The following is a 14,682-nucleotide window of genomic DNA, read 5'->3' as shown; positions in this document are numbered from 1 at the left end:
CTGTCTGTCTCTGTCTATCTATCCATCTGTCTGTCTATCTGTGTGTGTGGATGTCTGTCTGTGTCTGTCTATCTGTTTATCTATCTATCTATCTATCTATCTATCTATCTATCTATCTTATCTATGCGTCTGTCTGTATACCTATCCATCTGTCTATCGATCTCGTTGTGTGTGTCTGTCTTTCTGTCTGTCTGTCAATCTCTGTCTGTCTATTGTCTGTCTCTTTCTATCCATCTGTCTGTCTGTCTATTGTCTGTCTATTTTTTCTATCCGTCTATCTACCGTTTGTCCATCTGTCTGTCTATCTATCTTTCTATCAGTTTTTCTGTCTGTCGATCTCTGTCTGTCCATCCATCTATCTACCTATCTATACATACATATGACTGTCTGTCTGTCTCTCTATCCATCTGTCTGTCTATCTATTTGTGTGTGTGTGTGTGTGTGTGTGTCTGTCTGTCTATCTGTCAGTCTATCTATCTATCTATACATCTGTCTGTCTGTATATCTGTCCGTCTATCTGTCCATCTGTCTGTCTATCTGTGTGTGTATGTGTGTATCTGTCTATCTATCTATCATCTATCTGTTTATCTATCTATTTATCTGTCCGTCTATCTTTTGTCTGCCTTTTCTGTCTATTGAGCTGTCTGTCTGTCTGTCTGTCTGTATCTGTCTATACGTCTGTCTGTCGGTCTATCAATCTATCTCTGTCTGTCTATCTATCTTTTTATCTATCTGCCTCCCTGTCTGTCTATCAGTCTATCTCTGTGTCTGTCTGTCTATCCGTTTATCTGTCTGTCTGTCTATCTATATGTCTGTCTATCTATATGTCTGTCTATCGATCTATATCTGCGTGTCTATCTATCTGTCCATCTGTCTATCTATACGTCTGTCTGTCTGTCTGTCTGTCTGTCTATCTTTTTATCTATCTGTCTGTCTTCCTGTCTTTTCTGTCTATCGATCCATCTTTGTCTGTCTGTCTATCTGTGTCTGTGTCTGTCTGTCGATCTATCTCTGTATGTCTGTCCATCTATCTGTCTGTCTGTCTGTCTGTCTGTCTTTCTATCTATCTGTCTAGCTATTGTCTGTCTCTTTCTATAAGTCTTTCTGTCTGTCTGTCTGTCAATCTCTGTCTGTCTATCTATCTATCTATACGTCTGTCTGTCTCTGTCTATCTATCCATCTGTCTGTCTATCTGTGTGTGTGGATGTCTGTCTGTGTCTGTCTATCTGTTTATCTATCTATCTATCTATCTATACATCTGTCTGTCTGTATATCTGTCCGTCTATCTGTCCATCTGTCTGTCTATCTGTGTGTGTATGTGTGTATCTGTCTATCTATCTATCATCTATCTGTTTATCTATCTATTTATCTGTCCGTCTATCTTTTGTCTGCCTTTTCTGTCTATTGAGCTGTCTGTCTATCTGTCTGTCTGTATCTGTCTATACGTCTGTCTGTCGGTCTATCAATCTATCTCTGTCTGTCTATCTATCTTTTTATCTATCTGCCTCCCTGTCTGTCTATCAGTCTATCTCTGTGTCTGTCTGTCTACCCGTTTATCTGTCTGTCTGTCTGTCTGTCTGTCTGTCTATCTATATGTCTGTCTATCGATCTATATCTGCGTGTCTATCTATCTGTCCATCTGTCTATCTATACGTCTGTCTCTCCCTCTGTCTGTCTATCTTTTTATCTATCTGTCTGTCTTCCTGTCTTTTCTGTCTATCGATCCATCTTTGTCTGTCTGTCTATCTGTGTCTGTGTCTGTCTGTCGATCTATCTCTGTATGTCTGTCCATCTATCTGTCTGTCTGTCTTAACTATTTATCACTTTCTATCTGTCTCTTCTATCCTTCTGTCTGTCCATCTGTGGTTCGTTCTGTCTGTCTTTCTTAGGTTCGTTCTATCTATTTGATGTTCTGTCTATTATTCAATCTATGGTTTGTTCTGTCTGTATTTTTATCTGTGGTTTGTACTGTCTATCCTTCTATCATTCTATCCGTTGTTCTGTTTCGTTCTATTTCTCCTTCTCTTCTCTCTCTCTCTCTCTCTCTCTCTCTCTCTCTCTCTGTCTATCTGTCCCTCCCTCTGCTCCTAATTCTGTCTCAACATATTGTGTTAATCAGATCAGGTTCATATATTCTGAAGAGGAGGATAAACAGGAGTCTGTGTAATATTGTCACCTTCAGCCCATTCAGACATTCATTGTTGATTTTTCATTCCATTAGCCTATTCAGACTCTGATAAACCACATTTCACAGACTGTCTCACAGCTCTACATCACAACTTAAGTCTCATTCTGAACTGGTTTATAGCACATGAACATGCTTGTTCACTGTTACATGTTTTACAATGAGGTTGAAATGTCAGGATACAAGGTCATTGGTGTATATTATCGCCCCTGGAGCTTCCTTTACTGTTTCCCCTAATCTTCATTCCTCACTTCCCTCTTTAGCCTTCCCTCCTCGATCCATCCTTGTCTTTTCCCTGCTATCCCAGCATGCCCTGCTCTCTTGTGCTCTCCTATCCTCTCCTCTCTTTCCCCATGTTCTGGAGGTGAGGTAGACCTGGAAGCCTTTCTGCAGGGCTCTGTTTGATATGTTTGATATATTAGGTTGTTATTCTGTCCAACTATATATCAAACATATTCCTACAGTGTCCTGCTCTGTCTCCAGACTTGTGTGTGTTCTGTTTATGACTCGTTCATGAACGTGTGTGTTTTTGTGGCTTCAGACAGATCAATTTGTGTAGGTGACACACAAGGGCGTGTCTTAGGTCCGTTAGAATTGTGCCGTTTCCTTTGACGCTGTTGATTCTGAACGGTGAACCTGTGGCACCTCCATGCCACAAGGTGTCACTCTCAGATCACTTTGTCAAAGTTGCATACCTTCTCCCTTTCATTGCCTTGGCTGTATGGAATAGCATATTGCCATACTACTCATTATATTAATGCAGTATGTAGTATGCTGTTAGCACCAATTTTTAAGTATATAGCACACTGCTTGGAGTATTATATCCTACAATGCACTTAATATAACCTTCCATTTACAGTTAATGATAAATGCACCAGAAGTAATGTCTGCAACATTTTCAACATCACTAATCATTATTTTGTCAAACTTTTAAAACCAGTTGGATTCAGTGCAAAGTAAATGTTATTTTCACATCATGTGACAACAGTGAGGCATACCACTGTTTGAAACATTTATTGTTTCTCTGTTTCACTTCCTGTTTTACAGCTAGTATTTCATTAGAAACATGAAATAAGGAGTGTGTTCAAAATAGCATATTACCGTACTACTTGTGATATTATTGCAGTATGCATTTATATATTGTGCACAGTATGCATATATGCATGGAATATCTACTATTTTTCACAATGCAATTTTCTCAACCTTCCATTTCCAGTGTCACATATAATGCATACAGAAAATTATCATTCTGTACATACTGGAAGTGCATTAGCAGCAGTCTAGTGCTATGCTATTTGCTTGTTAAGTCTGACGTCAAGCGTCACCTCTTCTGTGACTTCCGGGTCCAAACGCGTGATGACATGAGAAAACAACAAACGGTACTAATTATACACTCACAATGTGATATACTACCAAAAAATTATAATCTTACCCTTTAACTCCACACGAAAATCCCAGGTAGCCATACAATGAAAATATAAATATAAATAAATAAATATAAAAATTATTTTTTGGGACGCTGTGAGCACGGAGACTGTAGTGTACACTTTAAATTTAAAAACGTTTAGTTTAAAGGTTTAATATGAATAAACGATGGTCATAAACGGCTGCTGAGATGGTATTCTCAAGTCAAATGAGTTGGGGTTTGGACCCGGAAACGGTGTTCGTTGGTGCGTTCAACGGATGCATTACGTCATCACTTAACAAGCCCATTCTCAACAAACTATTACTCTTTGTTTGTATAATGTTAACTTTCAGGATGTGGTGTTTAGTTAAGTAATGTGTGTAAACTAAAACTAAAACATTTGTGAATTTGAGATTTTATTATCTCTTATAAGAGAGAATAAAATCTCAAATTCACAAATGTTTTAGTTTGTGAAGTAACAGTTTGCAAAGAGGATTCTTGCTAGTCTATTAGCATAAATAAAGTATTTCATCTTTATTATAATTAACGGTTAATGGTTTCACGACTATATGTCAGTCAGCAGTGAGCCGCGAGTATTCATTACAGTTAATAAGGTGACAGATCACAGTTTGTTATAACTTTTGCTTTCTTATTTTTGCAGCAAGCTGATGAGTCTCTGGACTTTGAGGAGCAGATCCTGGAAGCGGCGAAATCCATCGCTGCAGCAACCAGTGCTCTGGTCAAATCTGCTTCAGCCGCTCAGAGAGAACTTGTAGCACAGGGCAAGGTACTAAAATCTTTTAACACATGTATTTATTTATTTTTTATGTCTAGTACAGTTAAAGGGGTTATTAACTGCTTTTGTTTTTTATTCCCTATTGGAATTGCTCAGATTCTTCTTCTCCAAAATGAATTGCATTTTTGAGAGCCTAAACATGCTTGAAAACGTATGCACATAAGGCAAATGTGGTGAACATTTACGTCTAATATGGGTTTTAGTAGTGGGTGCAATAGCGCCACCTTTTAAGATTTCTACGAAGTGCCCCTCAAGCTATGTTTTACATACATGTACGAAATTCGGTAGACACATGTAACACATCTAAAGGCCAATGTTCAATTATAATCATAGCGCCACCTGTTGGCAAGAGGACACGTCATGCTTTGCACCATACCATGTTCAATCTGTACCAAACTTCCCTTGTTTGATAAATGTGCTGGCTTTAAGACATCTACATGCCAAAATCCAGTGATAGTTATAGCACATATAAATGACTTTGATATATTGTGTGTTGTGTGTGTAAACTTGTATCTGTATGTTTGATCGCCTACATCCTTCATTCATGGACGCTGGTGTGATATACTGTAGATTAAAAACGCATAAATACTCGGTACATATCAAACAGTCTATAATAACAGAAAAAGTAACAGTATGAGTAACAGAAAAACGTACGGCTTAGTCGGCACTTAGTCGGCACATCGTCGTCTTTTAGTTTCAGTCTTTCTGAAAATCCTGCGTCGGATTGTGCCTTATTTGTACACGAAACAGCAGTGATATGAAGTGAACAAAGGGCCTGTTTGTTCTTACTGATGCTGTCAGTATTCTCATTAAAAATAAAGTTCATCCACTTTTTCCTAATGTTGAGATCTGAAGGAAGGCAATGCAATGACAGTGTTTGTCCACAACTTGACACTGCACAGCGTCTTGTTATCTTCAGAGCCATCTTTATCGTTTGGTTTCTGCGTAGACCCGCATTCGCCTCTCTCATTATTTACCTACGCTATGCGCAAATCAGCAAGGCATTTAGCCACACTATTACATCATAAAGTGCCACATTCTACAACCTGTCGTTTTGGCTGATGATAATGTGTTTTTAGACTAACAAGAGTTCTGAAACTTAAAGGATGTTTTTATAGTACAATGACCTCGTATTTCAAAAGATCAAGGGAATATTGATTGATTTCTCAGTTCATGACCCATTTAAAGGTTTTTTTTTTTTTTTTTTACTTTGAACTATTGTTACTGCTATATTTTTATTATTATTATTGAAGTACTGCTTAAATAAAATGAATCGTAAACTTAAACATGCATTGGCATGCATTTATTGGAAATTAAGTGATCTAAATGAAGTCAGTGCACTAAAATCATTAAAGTGCTCCTATTATGCCTTTTCAAATATGACCTTTGATGTAGTTTGTCATGTTGCTGTGAACATAAACTATCTGCAAAGTTGCAAAGCCGATGGTGCATGATAAATAAAGTTATTGTCTATCAAAAAAAGAGTCGGCTCACAATCGCCTGAACGAGTCGTCAGGAATTCGAACCTTATTCTGTTACGGCCGTACGTCACGAAGTCACACATTTGCATAATGTCCGCCCACGTTCTACATCGCAAACAACTTGCCCGCCCACAAACACAGTAAAATTTCCATGTGGTTTACATCATGTTGAGAAAACGCTGTGTCATACGTTGTGAGAGTAAATTTGTTTTATATTTTACTTTCAAAAGATGAATCTACAAAGATTGTATTTTCTAGCGATCGCTCAAAATATGTAGTTGTGTATGTTATGTTTTCTAACAACCCTGCACGTCTTGCTAACGAGCTAACTCATGCTTCTGTAGTTCTGTTGTTCAGCTGTGGGCCCACTGTAGTCTAAAAATTTGTGATTGATGCAGCTTGACTGTCTGTCTGTCTCATTAGTTGGAGTAATGATAAAGGATGGCGCACAGAGCGGTTTTCACACCGAATGGGGAAATGAGGACGGCTTTGCCGCTGCGGTCTGAAGGGCTGCACAGAACCCAGCGGCCAGTGCAGCCCTTTCCACGTTCGGTGTGAAAGCTGCCTAATGCATTATACAGTGTTGAAGTTTACAACATAGAGGTGTGCCCGGTTCGCTTACATAAGCAAATTGCGAGCACTTTCCACAGTAGTCCGTGCTAATTTGTCGTTCAGCCACATCAACCGTTTCATCGTCAGACTCCAGCTTGAGTTGGTAAGGTAAAATCGATGCCATCTTTTCTATGTATTGACAAGTATCCAGGGATGTCATTCAGTTATGGCAATAGGCGCATCGTTTTCCCCATTTCCATCGTATTGTACGCAGACCAATCATAAAGGACTGCGCCATCTGACCAATCACAGCAGTGAGGGCTCACGAAAAGGAGGGGTTTAGAGAGACTGATTCTTCAAACTGCTTCGCACGAGTCGTTTACGAATCATTTAGAAATTAGGTCAAATTAAATCTATTTCTGAAGAAAGTGTTTTTTGACCTTGCATACATGTAAACCTGTTTTAGAAGACTCTTAAAACAATAGCAACCTTTAAAATGGCATAATAGGAGCACTTTAAACTAAAACTGAAAAAAAAATCTAATAAATTGGTAATACTTCGCATTAAGGTTCATTAGTTAACTTTAGTTAATTACTTCAGTTAACATTAACTAAAAATGAACAATGCTTCTACAGCATTTATTAATCTTAATGTTGATTTCAACACTAATGCATTATTAAAATCAAAAGTTGTACTTGTTAACATTTGTTAATACACTAGTATTAACATTAGTTAACACACTATTTATTAAACCTAAATAGAAATATTAACAAAAACTATATATATATATATATATATATATAACAAAACTTCTAAAACTTTAAAATGAAAACTGAAAATATAAAAATAAAAGCAAAATTCTAAATATTAACACATTCTACAATAGCACATAAATAATACTGAAATGACACTCTTTTAATGTTCTTTTTATATTTCTTGTAGGTGGGCTCCATCCCTGCCAATGCAGTAGATGACGGCCAGTGGTCCCAGGGTCTAATATCAGCTGTAAGTTCAAGTTCACACCGTTTTATTTGATGTGAAGTTCCTTTGACAAGAAGCATCAGCTAAATGACAATTATTAATTTAAATTCTTCCCTCTTTTAGGCCCGGATGGTTGCAGCCGCCACTAGTAACCTATGTGAGGCTGCTAACGCTTCAGTCCAGGGTCACGCCAGCGAGGAGAAGCTCATTTCCTCTGCCAAACAGGTGGCGGCTTCCACCGCTCAACTGCTGGTGGCCTGTAAAGTCAAAGCGGACCAGGACTCAGAGGCCATGAAGAGATTACAGGTTACAATCACTTGAATAATACCAAAATATTTGAGATCTAAGCAAACTATTGAGTTAAGAAAAATGGTTTTGGTGTTTGCACAGGCTGCTGGTAATGCAGTCAAAAGAGCGTCTGACAACCTGGTAAAGGCAGCGCAGAAAGCAGCCTTCGATAAAGCTGAAGACGACAGCATCGTGGTCAAAACGAAATTCGTAGGAGGAATTGCTCAGGTGAGATTCTCTCCATGTTTGTCCTCAGCCGTTTTCGCGTCTTCTGAAGTAATGCTGCTCAATTAAAAAGAGATTTGACATTTCAAACTGCATTATGGATCTACAAAGCCATCAGAGGGATTTGAAAGCTGCGGTTTTGTACCAAGCATCCACAGCTGGCATCTTACGCTGGGCCGCTGTATCCACAAACAGCTCATTTTCACGTTTCATCCCAGGCCAGATGCACATTAATTAAAGACTGCGTGTCTGCCTATTCAAAGCTTCCTTCCTTCCAGAATGCCTTCATGTCTTGTCTTCATCTTGAGAGGGCACTGGAATATTCAGAACATCTGAGAAAGCCCATCGAGTGTTTGCATGCCAGCACAACAAAAAAAAGCTTTTTGCACTGAGTCAGCCCCTCTTCAGAAGGTCAACCCTTGATCTATCCATCCCATTCCTTAAATCCACAAAAATGTTGCTCTCTTTGGAAAATAACCGGATATCTATTGCAGATCCAGTCCTGCTTTTTTGCAGCACAGTAATGCTAAAATTACACATTCCAGTAAAGAATATAAAGCTATCTGTCACTAAGACAGCAGCAGAAGGAAAAACTAATTTAGAAAAAAAACTGGAGGGAAAAACGTATGTAAGCGTTATTTATGTGTCATTGTACCACAAACAATTTGGCTGTCTTCACCTAAGGAAAAACTGATTGGAGATCAGTTTTTAGATTTGAAACGTTAACACTGTATGCAGCATTGGTGCTTATTCATGAAACATAAAAAGAAAGAATTTCAGTGCACATTGTTTATAAAACAATTCGCAAGTTGTTGAGTTTATACTTGAAACAGCAGAATATATCTGTGTAAATCATTCTTGCGTAAATTGCATTCATCTTCTATTGTTTGCATTCATGCAACACAAGCAAAACAAACTTGTACAAACTATTCTTGCATAAATTGCTGTAATGATTTGTCATCATGTTGCATTGATGCACAAGCAAAAAGAATTTGTGGTAATTGCTGGTAAAAAAAACATTCTTGTTTAATTTGTTGCATTTGTCACAATTCATGCGTAAAATGAGCAGAATGAATCACAAGCAAACAAACCTAGATAAAACATTTTTGCAAATGGATACAATGATCTGCATTCGTGTCACATTGATTTATGCATGAAACAGAAAATGCATTTTGTAACTGTTCATAAAACCATTCCATTACAGTTATTTGTTGCATATTAGTGTTAATTTTGGCAACAAAGCCTATGACTAAAAATGTTTGTTAACAAGCATTTATTGTCTCATTTTCCCATGATGAAAATGGGACAATAAGGTCAATAAACGATAATTCTAAGACAAGACTAAAATGTAATTAAAAACAATGAAACCAACCAAAATCTTTTACTTTTGCCAAAAAAAGTACAGGGGACAAAATATTATGGACTGCTATGCAAGCTTTCATGTTTGAGGTTGCCAGATATCAAGAGTTTACAGCTCACCCCAAATCACAGCTTCTCTGTTAAAAGGATACATTTTCATACCAGTGTTTTACTCAATTTAATTCCTGTGCTACATTGCGGAAGTGCCTATGATCTGAAAATGCAACAAATGAGTAAGCTGGAGTTTAGCAATATCCATGTAAGATGTTTGGCTTAAATGAAAGTGTGAGAACTGAGATCTCAACTATATTGTTTGCGATTGTGGTTGCTAAATAAATGCACTTACTCAACCACTTTTGTTTTAATAGAGAAACATTATTGCGATTTGGAATTATTGGAATTTAAAAAATTTCACTGTCATGATATCTGTTTGTTTGTTTTACCAGTTTTCATAATGTAAACAGAGAGAGTGCATATCTAAGTCTTTGTTGTTAATTTATATATTAAATAGCCTCAGTACACTATAAAATGAGATGAGATCAAATGAACCATATTTATGAATCAATAGTCCGTTGATTTGTGCGAACTGGTGAAAGTGCAGTACTTCTAATGAAGTGTAAAAATAAATTTCTCACATGACAACATTTATTGTGAGTATAATTTTGAGCAAAATCTTTTTTTATCAGTTCAAACATTATACAGCATGACGAAAATCTAAGTTTTCATTGAATAAAACTAGTCTTAAATGCTCAGACATTTAGTCAGCTAAAACTGAACAAAAACAGAACAAATTAACTAAATAAAATAATAACTAAAAAGTACATTTGACACAGGACTAGGGTTGGGTATCGTAGGCCTAAGTGGAACTTTTGCCTATGGTTTTAACAAAAAATACCACAGCAAAAACAACTAGACTAATAAAAATTTCAAACATTACATCCTAAAAGTAAACAGTCAGTAATGAAGCAAATAAATTAGCTTGTTAATATCATAAATAAGTACAACTGAACACATCATAGGTACAGTAATTTACATCAAAACACTTCATTACAGTTATGAAAGATATTCAGTCAAGATCAGTGGGTAATTTTTTTTGTTCTTGAATTAATATTAAATCAGCATTAAAATGCAATGCAGCAATCGTTAAGCGAAATCGAAATGCACCTGTTTTATCGAATACCAGGTTCTTGGAAATTTGGAACCGGTTCTTGATACCCAACCCTACACAGGACTAGGATTAAATTTAAAACATAATAACACCAATTCATATCACATTAATGGATGCAACAAGAACAAATATATGCAAACCATTATTGCATAAATTGTATTTATTCACATTTGTCACATTCACACACATTTTTTTTATAGTAAATTTTTACATTCTTGTCACATTGGACCCTGTTTTAATGATCTAAGTGCATGGTGCAGGAGCATTTAGGGTGTGTCAGAAACCCCTTTTGCTAGATTAAAGGAGAAGTCCACTTCCAGAACAAAAATTGACAGATGTACTCGCCCCTTGTCATCCAAGATGTTCATGTCTTTCTTTCTTCTGTCATGAAGAAATTGTTTTTTGAGGAAAACATTTCAGCATTTTTCTCCATATAATGGACTTCTATGGTGCCCCGATTTTGAAAATCCATAATGCAGTTTAAATGCGGCTTCAAACGAAAAACTCCCATCTCATGTTCTCCCTCAACTTCAAAATCGTCCTATATCGCTGTTTTATCTTTTTTGTTAAGGGTGTTTGATCTTCTTTGCATGTTCATTTTGCAAAGACTGGGTCAGTACTTCTGCAGCGATGTAGGACGATTTTGAAATGATTTTTGAAGGTTTTGAGTTTTTTTGACATACCCTAACTGTTGATATACCCTAACCAGAATACACAGAGTTCAGGGAGAGCAAGACAAGACGAGCGTTTGAGATTAAAAAGTATTTAAATTGTATTTTTTTAATGAAAATAACCAGTCGTTTCACTAGATAAGACCCTTCTTCCTCAGCTGGGATTGTTTGAAGCTGCATTTAAACTGCATTTTGGAAGTTCAATATCGGGGCACCATAGCAGTCCATTATATGGAGAAAAATCTGAAATCGTAAATAGTCATAAATTTCCATCACGTGCAGTCAGACGCATTCATTATGGAGCGGCACTCACTACAAAGAGCCGAAAGAGCCGAAATTCACTGACAAGCCGCGCAATATCGCATTCATTATCGCAGGCGATAATGAACGCGATATTGCGCGGCTTGTCAGTGAATTTCGGCTCTTTGTAGTGAGTGCCGCTCCATAATGAATGCGTCTGACTGCACGTGATGGAAATTTACGACTAATCACGGAACCGGCATTACTGAAGAGATGCGCATCATAATCGCATGCGATTATTTGCACAGCCCTAATATAAAAAAAGAATTTCTTCAATAGCATGAACATCTTGGATGACAAGGGGGTGAGTACATTATCTGTAAATTTTTGTTCTGGAGGTGGACTTCTCCTTTAACGACAGAAGAAAAAAACTACGCCACTGACTTTAGACCAGGTTTTAGTTGGTCAATAATGCAATCGTTTTCAGTTACCTCAAAATAGCAATGTGCCAACAATGTGCCTGAACATGCCTCATTTTCAGACCAGCATGCCCATGAGCGAACAGATTGGTGCAAGTGCATTTGCTATTTAAACAACGTGGCGCTGGACGTGTAAATGATAACTGCATCAAGAAACTAGCAAAAAACACTTGTGTCGCACCTGGTATCGCATTGCGCCGGGTGTATGATATGGACCCATTGAAACATAACCAAAAAATTTGTGGTAATGTTTCGTGAAACTATTCTTACATAAATTGCTGCATTCATATCACATTCATTTATTAAACACAAGCAAAATGAATTTCTAAATCGTTTGTCAAGCAATGTTTTTATGTAAATTGTTGTAATCATGTTGTAATCATCTTTTGCAAAAATTCGCAATGAATAATATTTTTTATTAATGATTACACGTTCCACAATTATGAGTGAAACAAGCAGAATACATTTTTGCAAATCATTCTTGCAGAAATTGTCGTAAAACAAATTTGTAAACCATTTTTTTCCTATAAATTTTTACATTCATGTCACATTAATTCATGAAACATGCCCTGAATCTGTGGTAATCTTTAAAAAAATCATTTTTTTAATATATTTTTGCATGAAAGCATGAAATGTGAATGAATTTGTGAAAACCATTCTTGCGGAATTGCCAGTTGCATTCAGGTCACATTCATGAAACATGACCAGAAATAATCTCTGTGGCAATCTTTCTTACATAAATAGTCATAATCATGTTGCATTCATGCATGAAACAAACAGAATGAGTTTGTGTAAATCATTTGTGAAACCATGTTTACATTGTTGCATTCGTTTCATCATAATTAGGAGAACTACTTGCGTTACATTTACAATTCAAATCACATTAATTTTTGAAACATCGTAAAACTTACATTTTTGCATTCATGTGCCTTCTAATGTCATGTCACAGCAGAAGGAATTTTTTTATGCATTGTTTGTAATTTAAACAATTTCATTCATTCAGTGACTAATAGTTTCGCGTTATTTCCAGATCATTGCCGCACAAGAGGAGATGCTCAGAAAGGAGCGGGAGTTAGAAGAAGCCCGGAAGAAACTCGCCCACATCCGACAGCAGCAATACAAGTTCCTTCCCAGCGAACTGCGAGAAGACCAGAGCTGAACACGTCTCGTCTGATTGGACACGATATCCATGATTGTTACGGATGATTGGCTGCTCCTTATATGCAGAGCTAGAGATGTCACACGTCATTGGTTGTGTAACTGTCAGGTGACTTGTTCAAGTTAAATGTGATTGGCTCACGTGGAACTACCGCCACTGATTGGCTGTATGTTGGGGTGTGAATGGATTTCCTCTTACATAGGGCTAATATTTTATGTTTTTGTTTTTTAATCATGTATTGAGGTGTAAAGCACTTGTTAGAGGTTTGTTCAAGCGTGTATGTGTGCGTGTTTTACGTATCAATAGTATGCCACACATTGGCGATAGCTTACCATAAGAATCTCGATAACTAATCCTACACAATGTCAGCACGTCATGTTTTATAACGCAACCAATGTGAAACTATTAATATAAGGCTGGCAGCCGAAAACCAGACAAAATTTCATTTTTGAACTTATGAAGTATGATGTCAGACCGTAAGGTTTTATTATTCGCTCGAGTACTGACTCGCGTGACGATAAGCTTCAGTTGCCTCTAAAATGCACTGCTCGATTCATACATATCCCACTCTAGAGCTGTATTATGATAGTAAAGTTATGAATTCTAGGTAGTTGTAGGGAAAGAATGTACTGGTGCGCTTTCTCGTGTTATTTATTGTTAGCAGAACTTTAATAGAGTAGCTTCCGGCTTCTCTTCGCGTTTGTAGGTCTAGTTGGGGGCTCTATGGAGTAAGGAAGTATCCTGTCTTTCAATTCTTCCGATTTATGCTAATTTTTTCATTCAGTCCTCTCTTCATATCTCAGTTGTAGCCCAGATTGTTAGGTTTCCCATTAGGGGTGTCAAATGATTAATCGCATCCAAAAGAAGCTGTATGTATATGAATGTTTATATATTTATATATATATAAATATTTTAAATATATATATATATATATATATATATGTGTGTGTGTTTATATTTACATAATAAATATACACACACATATATTATGTAAACAAACTTGCAAATGTGATTAATCGCGATTAATCATGATTAATCATTTAACAGCCCTATTTCCCATGATTCCTCTGTGTGTCTAAACTGTCAGGTGGACAGTAAAGTGGTTTGCCCAAACACAATGGATATGCTCGGAATAATATGCTACCATACTACTCATACTATTTCTGCAGATGCAAATTATTAACATTAACAATGCAATGTGCTTTTTTAAAAAATTCAACAGTAATGAATGAACAAGAAGTAATTTTAGCCTCAATTTTGTCTGATTTCAAATTGAGATCCACTACCAGTCAAAAGTTTTTGAACAGTAAGATTTTTAATGTTTTTTTTTTAAAGAAGTCTCTACTGCTCAGCAAGCCTGCATTTATTTGATCCAAAGTACAGCAAAAACAGTAAAATTTTGAAATATTTTTACTATTTAAAATCACTGTGTTCTATATGAATATATTTTAAAATGTAATTTATTCCTGTGATTTCAAAGCTGAAATTTTAGCATCATTACTCCAGTCACATGATCCTTCAGAAATCATTCTAATATTCTGATTTGCTGCTTAAAAACATGTATTATTATTATGTTGAAAACATTTTTTTTCAGGTTTAAGAAGAACTATCTGAAATATAGACCTTCTGTAACATTGTAAATGTCACTTTTTATCAATTTAAAGCATCCTTGCTAAATAAAATAATTAATTTC

At 36.5% G+C, this 14,682-nt stretch overlaps 1 protein-coding gene across 3 annotated transcripts in view; it reads left to right on the top strand.

The window, feature by feature from the left end:
- Positions 1–14,088, top strand: part of tln2b (talin 2b) — a 218,459-nt gene extending 204,371 nt beyond the window's left edge. For all 3 annotated transcript variants that reach the window (XM_051099290.1, XM_051099291.1, XM_051099289.1), the window contains exons 53-57: positions 4,252–4,377; positions 7,362–7,424; positions 7,524–7,706; positions 7,791–7,916; positions 12,861–14,088. In XM_051099290.1, the coding sequence (XP_050955247.1) occupies positions 4,252–4,377; positions 7,362–7,424; positions 7,524–7,706; positions 7,791–7,916; positions 12,861–12,989 (627 nt within the window). In that variant the 3' untranslated portion in view covers positions 12,990–14,088. The remainder of the gene's footprint in view (positions 1–4,251; positions 4,378–7,361; positions 7,425–7,523; positions 7,707–7,790; positions 7,917–12,860) is intronic.
- The last annotated feature ends 594 nt before the right edge of the window (positions 14,089–14,682 follow it).

The sequence above is a fragment of the Labeo rohita genome, chromosome 25, assembly GCF_022985175.1.
Source record: "Labeo rohita strain BAU-BD-2019 chromosome 25, IGBB_LRoh.1.0, whole genome shotgun sequence".
Lineage (NCBI taxonomy): Eukaryota > Metazoa > Chordata > Actinopteri > Cypriniformes > Cyprinidae > Labeo > Labeo rohita.
This window is presented reverse-complemented; position numbering and strand designations above follow the sequence as displayed.